General features: G+C 39.2%; 1 protein-coding gene across 2 annotated transcripts; it reads right to left on the bottom strand.

Annotated features, from left to right (window-relative positions):
* Positions 1-343: 343 nt before the first annotated feature.
* On the bottom strand, positions 344-13834 carry LOC117299432 (crk-like protein). 2 transcript variants are annotated; one of them, XR_004520075.1, is made up of 8 exons: positions 13583-13834; positions 7396-7515; positions 6183-6330; positions 4872-5027; positions 3763-3891; positions 2500-2694; positions 580-1158; positions 344-540 (listed from the first exon to the last, which is right to left on the bottom strand). XR_004520075.1 is itself a non-coding variant. In XM_033782968.1 (7 exons), the coding sequence occupies exons 1-7, from the start codon at positions 13606-13608 to the stop codon at positions 991-993; spliced, it is 942 nt and encodes a 313-aa protein (XP_033638859.1). In that variant the 5' UTR covers positions 13609-13834; the 3' UTR covers positions 344-990. The 2 variants fall into 2 exon arrangements, 1 of the variants encoding a protein (XP_033638859.1); XM_033782968.1 differs by having other exon boundaries at positions 344-1158.
* Positions 13835-20486: the final 6652 nt, after the last annotated feature.

The following is a 20486-nucleotide window of genomic DNA, read 5'->3' as shown; positions in this document are numbered from 1 at the left end:
TCGGCCCAGCTTACCCAGTGCTTCAGTGCAATCTCCCCATTATGAGGTCAAGTACACCAATGCCACTTATCTTTTACATTTTCATCTTTAACCGACAGATTAAACGCGGGTGGCTAGGGCGTTAGGATTTATGTACATTTGTAGAAAAATAATTTGCCATGAAGATTGCCAGATCTTTGTTTTGGGGGTGTGGGCTTCAAGGGCCCTCACTCCAAAGCCTTCTTCAGAGGTAAACCCAATTGCAAACAGTGAACCATGACCAAACGACGCTCCTTGTGTTTCACTGTGGAGTCTACCAAACATTCTAGTATGCATTATGGGGCGTGCTGCCCCTGGTGTATCACCTTGGAGTTTCCTTGGGTGTGCTGCCCCTGGTGTATCACCTTGGAGTTTCCTTGGGTGTGCTGCCCTTGGTGTATCTCCTTGGAGATTCCTGGGGTGTGCTGTCCCTGGTAATATCACCTTGGAGTTTCCTGGGGTGTGTTGCCCCTGGTGTATCACCTTGGAGTTTCCTGGGGTGTGTTGCCCCTGGTGTATCACCTTGGAGTTTCCTGGGGTGTGTTGCCCCTGGTGTATCACCTTGGAGTTTCTTGGGGTGTGCTGCCCCTGGTGTATCACCTTGGATCTTCCTTGGATGTGTTACTCTCACCATTGCGCCATGGAGCTCCACGAAGCACTTTTCCTAGTGTTTCACCATCGAAATGTCGTTTCACTCCTGTTCCACCTCTACAGTTCCAACCAATGCTTTCCACTTTATAGATTCCTTGCAGTCATGTGTATTTTATTGTAACTTCCTAAGTAATAAATCCTTCTGTCCAGCTTCCAATAATAAAAAAACTCTGGGCACCCGCATGCAGAGTTTATACGGGATCGTATTCACAATGGTCTAGATGGTTATATACAGTGGAGTGATAGATGTACATAAAGTCTTGTCTCTCTTTGTTCTCTTTTTCTTTGTCTTGGCTAACGAAGGGTAACACACCCCTGACATTATGCATTGGCACCGTTGGCTTTTCTTTTTTCTTCTATTAGTCCCTCGTAGGTCTTTTGGTCTAGTAACCGGACCCTATTGAACGGGAAGTAGCCCTTTTTGCCGTTCACCTCTCCTTGCCAGTTGCCAGACACGTTCTGGTCCAGCACTTTAATTATACTTCCAACCTAATGAAACAAAGAAAATTAAAAGAATTTAAAATCATGTGTGTCGTAATTTTCCGCGGATAAGACATGTCTCATCCGACTAACGATTGAATTCTTATGATGATCACCTCGTGAAGTCTTACGATTATACTGGAAAATAATACCTTTATTTTGTCCAGGGTAATTCTACTTGTTATCTTTTTTGCATGTTGTGTAGTTTTAAACAAGCTTTGGCGAACCCTGAACGAACGTATCGATCAAAGAACTTAATCACTGCCATGCTGATGCCCGCTAGTACATGTAATATTAAAATGTTAGGCCAATCTTTGAAAAGGTGGACTCAGGAAGTTACAATACCTCCTAGGAAAGTGACCCATGTGCTTCAGCTCAAATCACTGCTGATGGTCATTGCTGATAAACAAAATCTCAAACTGTGGCCGAGTCATCAACCACTTGTCATCCAACATTTGCAATGAAGTCTTTTTAGGTTTAATGAGTGCTGGAACTTTTGCTGGAAATCTCTTTTTCCAGACCTTTGATCTTGATTGAAATCAATAGGCTGCCACCCTTGCTTATAATTATACTTAGCAACCCTCTTGATGCTCGAGTGGTAAAACCATGTAGTAACCAGTGGTTAACATGTCAACACAATTTGCAGGCCTCTACGCTTTCATTTTTGAAAGGGCAAGGGCACCAAGGCATTTTGTCAAGGCACCTTTTCAGGAAATTATAAATTTCTACTGGTATAATTTAAGAGCACCAACGCAATGACCAGGGGGCATGGAGCGAGGCAATCACCTCCGTGAAGTATCAGGCCTGAATTTGGTAATGAGAGTTTTAAATGATTTTGCCTTGATGACCTAAATGGAAAGTATACCTTTGATTGTTGTAATCCTATATAAATTTAGATATTACAATAAGACTAACCATTGAAAATTTTGTTTCAAAAGGAAGTTGCATGTTTGACATCGTCAAAAATATGGAGTGATTATGTCCACACAGGAAGAATAATCCATAACTGGCATACATAATCTGAGAGACAGCGCTGTCAGTAACGCTTCTCAAATTCAGATTCAAAAAGTGATATATTTGTTCATAGCCACACTTCTTCAAAGTGTCATGATTCTTAAAATGCTTTCAAAAGCTGCTGTACTGTCATATCAAGTAAGATTTTATTGCCAATCAATTTAAGAGTCGTTACCAACTGCATACTGTCCCTTTGACTTAACTTATAGTACCAACATGTAACTTACATGTCGTGGAACAGAGGTTAAGATCAGCAGTGTGTGGGTTTGAGCACTTGGAATCATTACCACACAGGTACCCAAATAACTACCATTTGTTTTTTGTAGTTAAACATACCTCTAGTTTGAGTTGTGTGGAGTCGTATGCACAGGGCACTCTCTCTTGCGTGACCAGTGCATGTTGTACGGTGTTGGTTTTGACTGTGGTTATAACCTTATATTGGTCTTGGCTGGATGTCTTGCCATCCTCCCCCATTGAGAGCCTGCCGTCTCCGCCCCCTTTACCCTCCATGCTGGACCTCTGATCTGATACCTATTCCGGACAAAAGAAAAGAAAAACATTAAAACACTGGGGCCAGGGGTGTGATCATCCATGACAAATCCTGAAAGATGGAAGGCATTCTCCAAGGTGCTCATTCAATAGAATTTACAGATTCTAATTCCAAAACACACTTTTTTCCCCTGTGACAGTCAGTTCAAGTCATTTGACCTTAGAGCACATTGGGGTCGATAGCGACCACCAAAACAACGTCAAATTGAACTTTGATAAACTACAACACCATCCGCTCTTTTTCGTTTTATTTTAGAGCTATTGTTGAGCTTTCGTTTGATGTGATGTTTAACAGGGTTGAAATTTATTGGAAATTTATGAAAAACACGGTTGACATTTTAATTTTGTTAATTAATCTGTGCAACAAAGGGTTAAGAAATGCTGTCAAGCAAAGTGACACCAAAGAAATGTTTGAGAACCAGGAAAGAAATCAGAGTCCTGAGGGATTCCAGACATCCACGTAGTGAGAACCTGAACTATGTCAGTATGAATATCATCTAATTCATGACACCATCTTGCGCTAAAGTCTGCAAACTTTGACTTGTTTCAAAGCCAGCAAGCCAATAAAAGGTTAAGGCACTCGGCCGTAACCCATCGGGCTGACTGATGCTTCTGACTGCTGAGGTGTGCATTGCTGAGGTGTGCATTGCTGAGGTGTGCATTGCTGAGGTGTGCATTGCTGAGGTGTGCATTGCTGAGGTGTGCATTGCTGAGGTGTGCATTGCTGAGGTGTGTATTGCTGAGGTGTGCATATTGTCATGAAAACAAGCTAATCTTTACAGATGTCAATTATTTATTGACGTATTGTATTGATAATAAGAATTTAAGAAATACCCTATAATTTTGACAACAAATTTATTGTGAGGCACTTTGTTGCTGACTGAAATCAAAAGTATAAAGTTGAGCACTTTTGACAAAACTTGGTGACCCAGTTTTTAGCGACCCACTTTTGGGTTGCAACCAATAGTTTGCAATACCTTCATGACAAAGATCTATTGTTTACCAGACTGTCCAGAATCCTAATAAAAAATTTCAGTAAATAGGACTCACAGGTTTGATGTAGGGGGCAGGTACCAGACCTTCCTCACCCGCTGCATTCCTGGCTAGCCACCATTGGTCCTCATCCTTTCTGATAATAGTCAAAGTTTCGCCCTTTGAGAAGGCAAGGTCTTCTTCGTCCTGTGTAGGTAAGAATACAACAATATACTTTGAAACAATGCATGGGAAGGTATAATCTGTAGATTACAAGAGCTGTTACTTATTTACAGTACGCAACATTTATTATACGGCCATTTCTAAGCGCACATCCAGTATTTGGGCTACATCTGGATTAGTAGCTACTCCTTTTACATAGCACCATGCAATAGTTTACAAGGTTCCATGGTGCAATATACTTTCGATTAAACCACGAACACCAGCGGGAACCCCTTCTCTTTTTGATAAGTGCACTGGGTTCTTCTACCTGCGTTACACAACACAAAGGACCGACAGCTTTACGTCCCATCTAAAGCAGATGCATTATGGTAAATCATGGTAAAGTGTCATGTGTCACGACTGGGATTCAAACCCACACTCTGCTGATCAAAAACATCAGAGCTAGAGTCTGATGCTCTAAACGGCTAGGCCATGAAATGCCTTAGTTTACTGCCAGAGTAGATTGGGAATCAGGAGAACACCAAGCTCAAATCAAAACCAGTCCTGCTGTTCATCTCCTACGACAGAGTAGATTGGGCATCAGGAAACTAAACTATCGATTCAAATAAGAGCTTGTAATTTTCTGCACAGAGTAGCAGGCCTGAAATTTAACCATTGAAAGGGCAAGGCCATTTTCATTTTGCAAAGGGTGCAAAATCATAATGTCCATTGGAAAATCATTAAGTCAATGGGAAACTTTTGAAGGTGCACCAAGGACAGGGGCAATGGAAGCCATGACCTCTGTGGCCTGCTTGTAATTCCAGGCCTGCAGCCTATTTCACAAAACTTCACGCAGCTGCGTAAGTCCACTTGCAAAACGTTTATGGTGCAAGTTGCGCCATAAACATTGCGCAGTGGACTTACCCAGTTGCTTAAAGTTTTGTGAAATCGACTACTGGAGTAGACTGGGGACTGCAGAGTTCATTACCAGAAAGATTAACCAACATCGCAGAACAATAACTTACTGTTTTCTTGAAATTGTAGAGAGCTTTGCAGACCAAGCCGAGCCCCTGTCCCCTGGGATGATCCATGGGGGGTAGCGGAGGAGGGTTCTGTACAGGGTGAATGGGAGCTACTGGCTCAAAGCCGCCTATTTCTCTCTGCTCTTGGTGTTTGGGGCACTGCACAGGAAATAAAAGGTATTAGTTACTGAATGCACATTGAGCCTCTTTTCCTGTATCTAAAACATTCAGAACATCAGGTAATTAGGATTAAGTAGTAATTGGAATAGTGTGTCTTGCAATTTCCACTTTCCATTTAACAAAATAAATATGAAGCTTCCTGTATTATTGAGGAGAGTGCTTCGTGATCCAAGGAACCAATTTTAACAAGTAATAAAGCCTTGGTTTAATTAAAACATGGATGATTTCAATCTGGCTGATACTTATGATTTAAAAACCACGTATGATTTGGGATGTTTCATGGAGGTAACGGAGGCAATATCCCTTGGTCCACTATCCTGAAGTGACCTCTATCCTCCACGATCTTCCCTTGGTCCACTAGCCTGAAGTGACCTCTATCCTCCACGATCTTTCCTTGGTCCACTAGCCTGAAGTGACCTCTATCCTCCACGATCTTCCCTTGGTCCACTAGCCTGAAGTGACCTCTATCCTCCACGATCTTCCCTTGGTCCACTAGCCTGAAGTGACCTCTATCCTCCACGATCTTCCCTTGGTCCACTAGCCTGAAGTGACCTCTATCCTCCACGATCTTCCACTCCTATGCCGTCCACTAGCCTGAAGTGACCTCTATCCTCCACGATCTTCCCTTGGTCCACTAGCCTGAAGTGACCTCTATCCTCCACGATCTTCCACTCCTATGCCATATCCTAACAACATGTTTGGACTTGGCAGTTTTTTCTCATTTTGGTTCTGGTCTTTTACAGAAATATCTGCCGTCGATTTCACAAAAATCTTCCTAACTTAAGACTTATCTTAAGACTTACGACGAGTCCCAACCCTGCACTGTAGCATGCAGACCTTAAGATTAACCCTAAGTTAGGACGAGTTACTCAACCTAACTCGAGATAAGACGAGTCCTAACTCTTTGTGAAATCGACCCCTGGTGCAGTAAACATTTTGAGCTACAAGCCCTGGTCAATGGATCATTCTATTCCTGCAGTCGATTTCACAAACCTTTACGCAATTGCGTAAGTCGACTTGCGCAACGTTTATGGAGCAACTTGCAAAATAAACGTTGCGCAAGTGGACTTACGCAGTTGCGTAAAGTTTCGTCAAATCGGCTGCTGATCTGTATTTTCATCATAAATGTCTTACCGGTTCGATGAGCGTCGTGGTATCCAAGAAGTGCATCTTATAGAAGTCCAATAGGCTGGGAAGACTTGTAAACGTCTGGTCACCAATCATATAGATGTCCTTGTCTTTTGGCAAGTGGATAATGTAGTGGGACACTTTGCTGTTCTCACTGAAACACAAACAATTCAAATAAACATGTAATATCCTATTCTGTCAGCAGACTCTTCTGTGTTGCTAAGGGCTGTCCAATTGGAATATTGTTATATAGTATCTTGTTTTGTTAATCAAGTAGCCAAGCCATGACAAAGAGAATGATTTGCGCCCAAAAATATGTGAATACAGAGACCACTCCACAAACGCGCAGTATTGAAAACAGCTCTATGTAACTTGTGGGGGGGGGGGGGGGAGGGAGTTGTGGACTCACCAGTGGTGTGACTGCTCACACCCAAACGACCCTTCCCATGAAATATTTAAATTGCACTTAGCGCGTGCACACTAACATTTTGGTTGGCAAAACTGAGTGAATATCGCGCCGTTTTGTACATGGTTAACGCGATTGCGCGTCTGCTTAGTGCACAACTCTATGGCGTTTGCCAACCAACAGGGTCTGTACGCATGCGTGAAGGTAATTAGCATATTTCATGGGAAGGGTCCATTCACATCATGACTGAGCCTGTTCTTGAAGGGGCAGGGCAGTTTCTCCTAAGAAATGAGCACCCCTATAATTGGAAGTTAAATTTCTACTGCCAGAAAATTTCAAGGGCCATCAAGGTAATGACCAGGGGGCAAGGCGGCAATGGACCCTTCCCATTAAATATGCTAATCACATTCACGCATACGTACAGACCCTGTTGGTTGGCAAACGCCATAGAGTTGTGCACTAAGCAGACGCGCAGTCGCGTCTGCGTCACGCAGCCATTAGCCGTGTACAAAACAGCACGATGATCCCTCATTTTGCCAACCAAAAGGTTAGTGCGCACGCGCTACGTGCAATTTACATATTTCATGGGAAGGGTCTATTGTCAGTGTGCCTCACTACATTCAAAAACTCTCCCATTTTCATAATGACAATTTTGCATTCATACATTTGTACAAAGGAGATAAAATAGTTAAAAGATGGAATGTTCCATTCAACTCAGCATTAGGGCCTACCTTGTTGAAAAGAACATTCCATCTTTCAACTCAAGAAAATATTCTTACCACACAACCATTAATAAATTGTATAGTGAATTACCTGACACAGAGTACATAGTCTCCTGGACAAGTACTGCTGTCTCTGACAAGGTACGTCCCAGCCTTAGTGTTCTGAAGAATGTTGTCTGTTTCATGTCGAGTCAAGGGACCAAAGTACCACCTTAAGAAAACAAGAGAAAAAAAGAAAACCAATAATAACAATTTAGCGAACATTATATTTTGCATAAAAAAAATCTATAAATAAGGTACTCAAGCGTTGAACAGAGAAACATTACAAATTGTTTTCTTTTTGTACACAATAATATTTGCGTATCTGCCGCAATTTGCGTGTGTTGGCCTTATTTTCTACACGTACATGTAGCCCCTGCCTGGGGAGAATCATACCTCCCTCCAGTGACCTTTTCAGGGTTTGTAAGCTTCCGTTTTAAAAAGGTGAAGGTCACCAAGGCATTTTCTCCTTAGTGTTAGTAAAGGGCACCCTATAAGGAAATTGTTAATTTCTACTGGAGTACTTCAAGGGCACCAATGCAATGATCAGGGGGCTTGGAGGCAATCACCTCAGTTGCCTCATTCAAGTAATACGTAACAAGCATGGACTTATGTGCAAATCAATTTTTTTCAAAGACATTGCACAAGCATACAGGGAAGGAATTGTTAAATTCACCATTGGGGTTTTGATTTATATTCATAACTTACACTGGTACTTTAAAGGAACACGTTGCCTTGGATCGGACGAGTTGGTCTATAAAAAGCGTTTATAACCGTTTGTTATAATATGCATCGTTGGAAAGATGTTTTAAAAGTAGAATACAATGATCCACACAAATTTGCCTCGAAATTGCGTGGTTTTCCTTTTGCTTTGGGAATTAACACGGTCGGCCAATATATGAGAGTCAAAAATTTGACTTCCATAAATGGCCAACCATGTTAGTCGACGAGGTAAAAGGAAAACCACGCAATTTCGAGGCATGTTTGTGTGGATCAATGTATTCTACTTTACAAAATCTTTCCAATCATTGCATTGTACAACAAACGTTTACAAACACTTTTCAAAGACCAACTCGACCGGTCCAAGGCAACGTGTTCCTATAACATGGAAGGAAAGGTCCAATGCAGACACTTTCATAAAAAAAACCCCAATGTTTATAATGGAACTTCCCGCTGGTAGGTCCACATACTACTTTTCAAAGTATCATTCAAGTCGAAGCAAGAAGAATTCACATTAACTTGTAGTGTACATGTACACATACAACCCTTTTTAACATTTCTCAAGGAATGTTAAATGCAGTCTAAGGTGTGTGCACAAAAAAGGTCAAGATTGAAAAAAAATTATGTTCATGTAATGTTCACATGATGTCCTTACACGTACATCACGTTAAGGGCTGTAGCGAAATTGGTCATGGTGGGAGAACTTCCCTTGACAATTTTTGCTTGAAATGCTGTGCTGTCGTTTTTGAGAAATGAATAAAAAAATTAGTTTTGATTTGGATGATCGATTTTGCATGACATTTTGTGGGTTTGTTGTTTGTTATGTCACAGAAAGTGTACTGGCCTTTGCAATTACTGACTGCACATGCTCTAAGTCAAGGTCTTATAAATGCCCTCTCACACTGTGGCAAATATTCTTGCAAAATGAATATTTCAACTTCATGGTGAATTCGCCCAAAAATTACAATTGGATAGTTAATATTTTCATCTCAGTCTCACCCCTCGGTTGTCCTTGGTCGGCCTTCTCCTTACCAATATCTTTCGAATATATTACGAATGCTTACCAACGCTTGCCTTTACGAATGTTGCCATCGCTCACACACACGCTTTACCAACAATAGCAATGGCTTTTCTTATCAACGCTTCACAACATTCGCTGAAATTTAGAAACGCTTCCTAAATTGACCGATCTTTGTAAGGAGTTGGAGAATGACTTGTGAACTTTCCGAATTTGTTACCATTGCTTACTAAGACATGGTAAATATTGCAAAAATTGAGCGATTTTCAATTATTTCCATTCGTAAGCACATTCGCCTGCAAATTCGCCACAGTGTGAGAGCAGCATGTAACAGGAACGCTAAGCTCAATTGATTCAAGATAGTTGTACACAAAATACTACACTGCGACAAAGTAAGTAATTCATTAGTTCTGTCAGTTGGTGCATCAATACAGTGTACACCCAGAATAACAAGTGACCAATGATGTTTTCCTGCTTGCTTGGCACAAAACCAACTAGTACTGTGTTGTTATTATAAACCTCTAAAGAATACATATTTTTTTGTATGATAATAAGTACAGGAGTTTTCCCAGTTGCTGGAAACTTCCCATTACAGAAATACATTCTGTGGTAATACTTCTTGAAAACACTCTGCATTTCCTTGTAACTAAAAATTGTTTTGCATGCAACATTACATCTACAGACCATTGATCTGTTCACATATTTGGTAATACTATACATGTAGAGTAAAAAAGGACAGCAACCGGATGTGCATCAATCAAATATTATCTTACTGAAAAAGGTTGCAACGTTCATGTCTTAAATGCCCCATATTTTAAATACCCTACTTAAATGTGATTCTGTGACTGTAAAGACTGGCTATTAATCTTGGATAACATTTGCTTCTTTTACAAGTCAGAATCACTGGATCAATGGTTTTAAAATGGTAACCCAAAAGTCACAAGTTCCTTTTGGGAGAGTCACTGTACATGTAATTTGCATACAACCACCATGGTGAGGAATAGGCCTACCCACTGATTAAAGTAGACCCCTAAAAATAATAACAATATCATACGACTCATGACAAAAACCATAGTGGTCATTGTACATTGTATGTCAAAACAACCAAATGTGCCACAGGTCCCCAGGTAACCCTCTAAGATTTACATGAAACTTTACGTCAAACTTCTCTACTATCTGAATGGCTAAAATGAACACACACAACCAATTAATTTCATTCTCCATGTTGTTTCTGACATACAGACTAAGTAATATTTGCTAACAGCCTCCCCTTTTTGGAGCTCTGCCCCTGCGCATCGTCCAAATTGTGTCGTTGTGCTTTTTTTCAAGCTTAAAGAGCCCATTGTTTGATAACGGTATACAAATAGGGCTAAAAACTTTTACGCTTACTAAGGTTTGGCCCTAGATTCAGTTTTCGCGAAGCAAGCTAAAGGTCTCCATTACAGTGTACATTATGCGCGTGATACACATACATGTATGTACAATAAACAATACGGTTTTCAGGTTGACATAATGCGGGCGACGTTGAACTTGCGCACAAGAACATGTAAAAAGTGTAGGTTAAATCATCCAATTGATTCCTACTACTTCCTACCCTGGTACTCAGCAAAGTCCACTTCTGGATAATGTACATTTACACGTAAAAGCTGAGGAGAACTCAACTCGCAGTCAACTTTCCTGAATATGGAATAGTCTTGGCCCAAGACACCAATTACCTGAACCGCATAGTGTATTATGTACTGCGCTTCATGTTAATTGATTGCTGACGTCTTGGGTCAATCCATACCAGCCATATGCGTAGAGGCTGAGTTGGCAGTGAGTTGACGGCACAAGTGATTTGGCGGGAGTTGACTGCAATTAGATGTAGTAGGACCGATCTAATCTGCCTAGTGAAGGAAGGACTTGGAAAAGTTGAGGATAACTTTCTGTATCACGCCACCACTTTTTCATAAACTTTTACAAAAAGGGATATCTCATTGAGGTAAATTATATACTTTATTGTTTCATTGCATATAAAATAAAATAGTGCCAAGTGGTGGCGTTATAAGGAACTTTCCCAAAGTTAAATACGGCGCAAACAGTGAAAACTTGCCAAGGCCCAAGAAGGTGTTTGTGTGTGGTTTGGCAAGTTTTTCCAGTGTTTTTAAGAATTTCTGTTTTTTTTCCCGCAACACTGATGCCTAAGTTAAGTAGGCTAATCGCCGTTTATTGCAGTAAAAAAACAGCAGCTGATGAATTTTATCGCGCATCATGTTCAAAATGCTGCAAATCCTGTAAATTTACCTGCCATCAAGATCATACATGAACATGAAAACTAGGCCTGGGCGAATTATTTTAATATCCGGTTAATGGCGAATAGGTTTTCCTATCCGTAACCGCGAATGCCTTTTTTTTCTTAACCGGATATCCGCAATGGGCGCGAATACTTATTTATAAACCGGATAGTTCTGTAATTACAACCAACTAACCGAATATTCTTTAATATCCGAATATCCGCGGACGTCGGGCGACAACTGATAGGAATGTTTAGTCTGAATCCTTATGAAACTTCTATTTAGACAGCATAAAACAGCATAAATTAAGTATTTAACTATGCTCACCTCCGTGAAGAGTTAAAACAATCACATTTCTGACGTAATTTGTTCAAAGATTATGAAAGTTTTCTTTCACGTAGAGTCAATCCCGATCAAAAGAAAAGCAAATCGCCATCTTTAAATTAGATCCGGTTATTTTTATGAATGAACCGAGTGACAGTCTAAAACTAATATCAATCCGACCATAAGATCTCATTCACAAACGAACAGCGCCCTCTAGCGGCAAAACAAAATATTTTTAATATATTTTTTTAATAGCGCCCGCTAACGGCGAAAAAAAATATTCGAATATCCGGTTAATTTCGGATAGTTGGCCAGCAGTATCCGAATAACAAAATTTCACTATTCGCCCAGCACTAATGAAAACCATTATGACCAACAATTTGCGAGAAAAAAGTTGGAACCTGAAATTAACCGAAGCACTGTCTAACGTATGCCTGTCATAGAGCAAGAAAGGACTGATCCTAGTTGTGATGATTGCAGCATGGAGGAAGGAAGAGAAGGAGCTCGAACGACCCGCAAAACCGCAGAGTAACAAAAGAAAACCCTGACAATGCCCTGTCTGACCAGTAGAAAAAGATAGGAGACCTCCAGCTGGACGGCCGATTAACGAGCAGGATAAGATCTCTTTGTACAGAAGGTGTGGTACCGCCAGACTGCACCGTTGCCTTCAAAATTTGGGTATTAGCACACGAGGGTGGTTGGTATTCAATTGTGTTTCTCGATTTGGGGGGCGAAAGTGTGCACAATTTTTATCAGTGTCTTCAAAAAGTTGTTTTTTCTGTATTATATCCAAACGACATCATAGTTGAGTGAAGAACCAAGTGCGCACGCGTAAACTCACATACGCCAGGTCGCCCATTGTCTGTATAAGGTATGTGGGTTATTACGAGGTGTCGTTAAACGACGTGGTACCACGGGTTCGACTTTTGAAGTCCCTTCGTTCGAGCTCCTTCTCTTCCTTCCTCCATGATCGCAGCTGGAGGATGTTGACATCGCAACTGAACTAGGAAATGTACGCAACATCAACTCATCAACATCAACAAAGTGAAAATAAAAAATGTCTGTTCTCTTCTTGCCCATACACCAACTTGTTCGTAGCATTCTGTATACGGAAAAGTTTCCGCATGGTGCCACCACTTTTTCATTCGATATGAAATAAAATAGTAGGCCTATATGTAAAAATGAGTGAAAAAGTGGTGGCGCGATACGGAAAGTTATCCAGGCCTGCTGAAAATGAAATTGAAGTTATCCATTTTGTTTATACCAGAGCGTTAAAGCATGATAAGGTGTATTGTCGATCGTTTGATTTCAACAGGTGGCGCCCTGCGGTAAAAGGCATGCTGGGATAAGAAAGGGTTACTGTCTGCTGTAGTATCAGCAGACAGTACCCAGCATGCCCTAGCGCAGGGCGCCACCTGTCATGCCTGTTGAAATCAAACGATCGCCAATAGACCTTTTTTGCATGTATTATTTTGTATTTGTACGCGCTTTATTGTTTTTTTATATTATTAGGCCCCTAAGTCTTATTTATTATTATTATTTAACAACTCTGGTCTGTCTTGATAATAATATTCCCTTCTGACACACAAGCAACACAAACTATGTATTATAAAAAAATAAAAAATAGTAACATCATCACCCTGCGGAACCCGACAAAAAACACACACACACACACGCACTGTGGCGAGTGTGACAGTACTCAATCAAGAAATATACATGTATTGTAATGCCAATCAACACTAATTTGCAATGCCAATCGACACTAATTTGAACTTGTGTTTAAAATGGAGCCTGTACTGTACAGTAAAATCAGTAGAGCAAAACTGAACAGATTCTTTAAATCTCGTCTACTCGCAATATTTTGCTTGCGTATCTGATTTCACGCACTAACGTTGAATACTCACTTAGGATCAAGTTGGTCTGCCATCATTCCAGCTCGACCCAGCTCACAAAATGTCCTCAAAAACAACTTCTCCTTCCGAGAAAATACCTGACGATCCTTCCACTTTAGAGAAGAAGACTTCCTACGTCAATTAACGAGCTCGAAAGTGGTGTCAATTGGTTGAATCGTTCGTATGCTTAGGTCAGAGCCTTAACGAACTCTTTCGTCAAGTTCATCTCAAACATCAGGAAGTGGAATCGGATCGGGATTTTCAGTAGTCTAGTCAGAAAATGGCGGCGTGACGGGTTTCAGGAAGTTTTATGCAGGGACCAAAATAGCTCAGAGACGAAACATAAACTGGCCATCAAAGTCCCTCGCTTGCAATTATGTAGAAAATAGTACTACAACCTCATGCGCTATGCGCGGATGCTTTTTGAATACCACGTGTAGGCCGATACACAATTGGAAGTTTATAAACATCTTCCCGAAACCTTAGGGAAAATTGAAATTATTTTAATCGGCAGTTTTTTCCTTATTTAGGTTTTCCATCATTTATTTAGAACTTTCCCGAGCACCCTTTTGAGTTTTATTCTTGAAATTGTCAATTTCAAGGAACGCGGAAAGTGGCTGAGAAAAGTTGTATGCACGGTATCTTTTGGCCATCGTTTAGGATGCTACATCTTTTCCATTGGTCACAAAACTTTTTTTTTTTCAAAGGTTCAAATTCATCTTGTCAAAATAACTCTTTTCTCTGAATTTCTCAACATCATATGCCTGTACTGGTCTTAAGAAATGGAAATTTGTTGTTTATAGGGTGCAAAAATAAAGAAAGGAAGTGCAAGTCACCAGAAGCTCTAAAACCTTTCATGTGTCTATTAAGTTATTCCTGTTATTATACTAAAGTAGGATTTGAAACTTTGCATGGTGGAAATAATACGATATAGAAAGGTTTGCGATAACACCACGTAATGACTATCTCTAATGAGTTGGGGCGGTTCTGGTTTCAACTCTACGTTTCGATCAGTATGCTCTATTTCTCCAGAAGAAGATCAGAGCATACTGATCGAAACGTCGAGTTGAAACCAACGGTTCTTTTCAAAACCACCCCAACTCATGAAAGATAGTCATTACATGGTAATACCACAAACCTTTCCATATCTTATAATACTTGTTTTTTGTTTTCTGTTGAATTGATTTGTCAAAATTAAAGATGCTGTACATGTAGGTCAGCCTTTTGGCCGGATTTGAATATTCAACATGTTCAATCAACTTTGTTAACAGACACTTTGAATTCAGTGAATGATATTAGATGGTCAAGACGCCCTTGGTCAGTAGTTCTCAGAGAAGAGTTGTTTTAACAATCATTTCAATTTCCCTTGAGGTTTCTTGGAGATTGCAGGGAACTGGTTGCCTGTAAATTCCCTTATGCGACATGACCCTAAGTTTGCAAAATCGCATTCTTGTCCTAAAAGTGAAACGTATAAAAACAACTCTCTCAAGTGCTTCAATATTCATTGACTTTTATCCATAACGTTAATTTCAATTTGTACAAATACACAATGAAAGTCGAATCAATTTATGCATTAAAACTAAGTTATCAGGTTTTTAATAAGTGAGTAATATTGTAATATTTTGCAAGAAAAAAACACAAAATACACAAACACAAATAATATACTTGTAACCAATAAACTTCTGCTTTTTGTGTATAAATTGCTCACCAATATTGTTAGGCGTTTTCTCAGTTCAAATCCTATTATTTTAGCAGCGGGTACTGCAATGTTGTCTAAAGACATTCCATCTCCAGCTAAGATTAATAAGATTTTTTTTTTTTTTTTTTTTTTTTAAAGTGACACTCATTGCACTTCAACATTCTGGTCTTTGGGCCATGACACCATCTCAGCTCCCTGGGGAGTATACAGCCTGCGCTGATAAATATATGTAGCACATTACACAAAGCTAAATCAATCACAAGAACCATCTCTGCCCTCACAGGTACCAATTTATACCCCTGGATGGGTGAAGAGAAGCAGTTATAGTAAAGCACCTTGCTAAACACCTTGCCTTGGACACAAGTGTCGTGAGTGGGAGACGAACCAATACTCAGATGACTTAAACCACCAGAACTTGAATTTGATGCTCATAGACCCAACCTGGACATACAAAGTCAACAGAACAGTATTTGTGCTTATTGCAGACTGACAAAAAAATTAATGTTGCAAAATAAACAAAACATAAACCATATTTTCGATGTTTTTATGTCAAGGTTGACTAAAAAGATTCTTCAATTTTCTTAAAAGGAATTGGGTACTTTTTGCAACACAAATCACAATGTCCACAGGTTTACATTAAACTTACACCGTTTGAAGATAATGATGGTAGGAAGCTTAAAGGAACATGTTGCCTTTGATCGGTCGAGTTGGTCTTAGAAAAGCGTTTGTGACCGCTTGTTATAAAATGCATATGAGTAGAAAGATGTAAAGGTAGAATACAATGATCCACACAAACATGCCTCACAAATTGCACGGTTTTCCTTTTACATCGTCGACTAACGCGGTCGGTCATTTATGGGAGTAAAATTTTTGACTAGCATAAATGGCTTACCGGGTTAGTTCGCAAAGTAAAAGGTACACCATGCAGATTCAAGGCAAATTTGTGTGGATCATTGTATTCTACTTTTAAAACACTTTTCCAACCATATGCATTTTATAACAAACGGTTACAAACGCTTTTTTTTCGACCAACTCGTCCGATCCGAGGCAACATGTTCCTTTAACTTAAAATATTACTACAGTAGCTGAGGTGCTGTAGTTTTTTGAGAAAAGAGTGAAACAATGTCACAAATATACATTTTGAAAATTATTTTGGTGACTTGTTTTACTCATTTCTAAAAAAAACTACAGCATCTCAGCAAGTAATATTTTAAGGGAATCTTTCTACCATCATTATTTTCAAACTGTGGGAAAAAAGTTTGAAGTACATCTGTGGACATTGTGTTTTTACAAAAAGTACCATGCAGACCCTTTAAACGGTGTACTTTATGAAATCTAGGATGAGAATGTGAAACAAAAAAATGTAACAAATGAATAGAATAATTACATGTTCACACAATGACATAGTATGCCAAGTTCCATCAGATTCACAAAGTCACATCTCAGATGCACAAACCATACACTGTGACATCAGCGAATGATTTTATCTTGTGATCATAACACAGCTGCATGCAGGAAAATGCAGGACTGGATGTATGTTTCACAAAATCTATCAATTGCTACTCAAAAATCATCAATTGGTACTCAATATATAATTAGCATTCAGAGTACAATAAACATATTCAATATGAATAAGTTACTTTGCTTTGCATAAATTGCTGAAAAAAATCATTCAGGTACAACCAATTAGTTGCTGATTCTGAACACAACTCATAGAGTTATATATAAGAACTAGAGGGCGCACTGGTCTATATACGCGCTCCGGCATGCGCGCAGGCGGCCAAGTTGACAAAACTGGCATCCCACAGCGTGTGTTTGTACAACTCTCTACCTGAGACCTAACTACCAGGCTAAAAGAACATAAAGCACACGGCCACAGAGGGGAATATGACAAATCTGCCATTGTCAAACACTCCACCCATTTAGACCATGTCATAGATTGGGATCAGGCTCGCATCATAGCACCTGAGAGACATTGGTATACAAACGTTGAGACCAATTTCAGAACTGACTCCGCGGCAGTACAGTTAATTATGATCCTATAAGCTAAAGTAGTAGTCCAGTCTAATTTCTATACCATCCGCCCTGGTAATAGTTAAAAGCAGGACAGTTCTTTTCAGAACTGAGAAGTCTTCCGAACCTCCAATTATCTACTCCACGGCAGTAGAATAAAGCAAGACAGTTTCCCTAAGAACAACTCTACCTGGCAAGTAGATACACACATGGTGTTACCGCAAACCAAATATACACCTTCTTATAAATATTCATTAGTAATTCTCATTGATTTCATTTACATATTTACATATTATACTATACTTACATTATAAACAGTTCTAATTTAAGACTAATTTGCAAAGCTACTATACATAATGTGCAAAGGGCATGAAGGCAGCTGTCTCCATTTACGGTCAAGTCAATCATGTTTGGGCTGATTCAAAATTGTTTGGCAGGGAAAATTATTCCCTTTCCCAAATCGCTGGAAGTAAGAATCTGTGTGCATACAATAACAGGCAGGCAAGCTACATGTAGTGTGCCTACTGCTTTGCTTTTAGGAATGTATACATTTCTAACAGGATCTCTCAATAAGCATGAAACAATTTTGTAACAAAACACAATATCCACAGATTTTCATTAAACTTACACAGTTTGAAGGTAATGATAGTAGAAGGCTTCCCTTAAAATATACTTGCTGGGGTGGTGTAGTTTTTGAGAAATGAGTAAACAATGTCATGAAAATGTGTTCTACATGCTAAAGTAATTTTTGTCTCCCTGAGACAAAAACTCATTTCATGACTTGTTTTTCTCATTTCTCAATAACTACAGCACCTCAGTATGTAATATTTTAAGCTTACCATCATTATCTTCAAACCAGGTAAGTTTAATGTAAATCTGTGAACACTGTGTTTTGTGTCTTACAAAAAGTACCCAGACCTTTAAGAAATTTGGTCTTAGTTTTATGACAGTGGCAGATCAGAGAACAAGCAAATCTCAACTAACTTTTAATTGTTATTACATGTTTAAAACAAAAGGAATACAATACAAGCTGCTGATTTTAACTGTAAGAAATAGATGCAGACCTTAAGTTCACACCGGGATTAAGAATATTATTTGTGTTTCACCCAATGTGTGTTTTAAGTACTTTCCAGAGTTCCACGGTCAGATTGCCACGGTCATGGGTTGCTGTAGTAATATGCCTATGGATAATTTCCTGCAAGACTTTAAGAAAGTATTTAGTACGTTCCGCTTACAAACTGGATTCCTCAAATCATACACTGTATTCGGCAATATTTAATTTCAGGTTTATTTCTATTATTGTTTTTCAAAAGGGGGTCCCCAGAAGAAGCAAAGTACCGTTTTAGTGATAATGGGAAAATTTGTATTTTTAATGCATCTTGTGAAACTAAATTGTCTTTTCCTGATGCAAATTTTCATCTACATCATGTATTAAATTGTCTTTGATATGATAAACACGTTCCTCTTGTTTGTGTTGTAAAAGGTTTGTCCATACTGTAAGATGCAGCTAATTTGCCAAAAGACTTATGGAAGTCTATGTTTTTGGAGCCAGCGGATTGGGACGCACAGGGAGCAACTTTTCTCATGCATGTTATCCCATATGGTATTTATTAACAGTGCCATCCAATGGAGTTCTCTACATATTGCAGTCCTGGGTGATAATGCATGAACATGAAGGACACTGTGCCTATGGGCTACATGTAGTTATCAAGCTAATCAGGGGACAGTAAACTAAATTAATACAAATCATCAAAGGTGAAAGATATTTTGTTAAACCTGTCGGCGCCTACTCCTGCCCGCATATACCACGTGATTAAATAACACTTTGCTTGTAATGAAATACAATTACTTCTGATAATTTTATGCAAATTCTCCGTGGGTGGAATACAAATTGAATTTGATGGTATATGATATATCTAGAGCAGAGCGAACATGGGTCAACAATTACAAACATATTGCCCCCCCCCCCTCAATTCTGCCAGAGGGCAAATTTGAAGAAGTCAAATGAAATAGAAAGCGAGCAGAAATGAATCATTCTTGGAATGTTAAAGGGTGATATTTTAGCAGCTTGGTGAGATTGCTGGAAATGAAAAAAGCCCAAAGTGTCAAATTCACGTCAAATTATAATGTAGCGTCTTATTCGCAGGTACATTATGAATTGGGCTTTATTAGAGTTGTGCGTTGGTTTACTCCTTTGGTTTCATTCTGCCCGACCCCAAATCAGCTTCTTTGCTACATCAGTGGAAAAGCCTCAACCAACCAGTTTTGACACGGACTGAACACTCTACTTGTCAAAGCTGGATATTTGTACAATGAAAAGGTCACAAAATGTAACGAGAGTCGGACTCGTGTCCAATACACAGATTTGTTGTAGTGTGAAAAGGCCTTTTGTGGTGGTGGTGGTGGGGGGGGGGGGGCAAAAGTTGCACTCTAATACAAAGTTACATCATATCGTCCTCATAAATACAACCTGAGTCATGTATAGACCTGCTACGTTACTGTTAAAGAGCAAATTAACAAGTTTTATATAACACCCAACATGTCCAAGCAGATCCTTTTCATTTGGTTGGAGAATTGTCCGTCACGTAATAGCAAATAAAAGTACTATAGCACGCTATGTCACTCAGCGTGCATTTTTTGTTCCATTCACACTGCATTTTCGTTCCATCTGATTAGTACTATTGCACGGTGTGTAAAACATCACTGTGTGCGCGTGTCTTTGGTAATGCACCAGTTTTACTGCAAGGCACAAAAGAAACGGTTGCAATGTCACAATTAGAAATTGTAGGCCTAGGCCTACGTTTTATTTGTAATGAAAGTTGTATTCTTCAATCAAAATGGCAAAGACCTACTTGGATGTTATATAAAACAAATACTGAATGTTTTTCATTCATACAATATTGCAAATATTTTTATTCGTGAAAATATTTGCACTATTGCATGAATTAAAAACATTTATTATTTGTATATTATTTCTCTCTACTTTCTATTTTTGTTTGTTATAATCGTACAAACATACCTTTCCCTATTCAACAAGAGTGTGATTTGGTCAGTACAAGTAGATTAACAAACCGTCCTATAAAGGTGGATTTAAGTAACAAAAGAATGACTTAATTCTTCCAACAAAAATAAAGAGTTGTGTATTAAACATTTTAACATTGTACTTTTAAATTTCATAAAACAAAAAAGGAGTTTACAACCAAC

Source organism: Asterias rubens, chromosome 14, assembly GCF_902459465.1.
Source record: "Asterias rubens chromosome 14, eAstRub1.3, whole genome shotgun sequence".
NCBI lineage: Eukaryota > Metazoa > Echinodermata > Asteroidea > Forcipulatida > Asteriidae > Asterias > Asterias rubens.
This window is presented reverse-complemented; position numbering and strand designations above follow the sequence as displayed.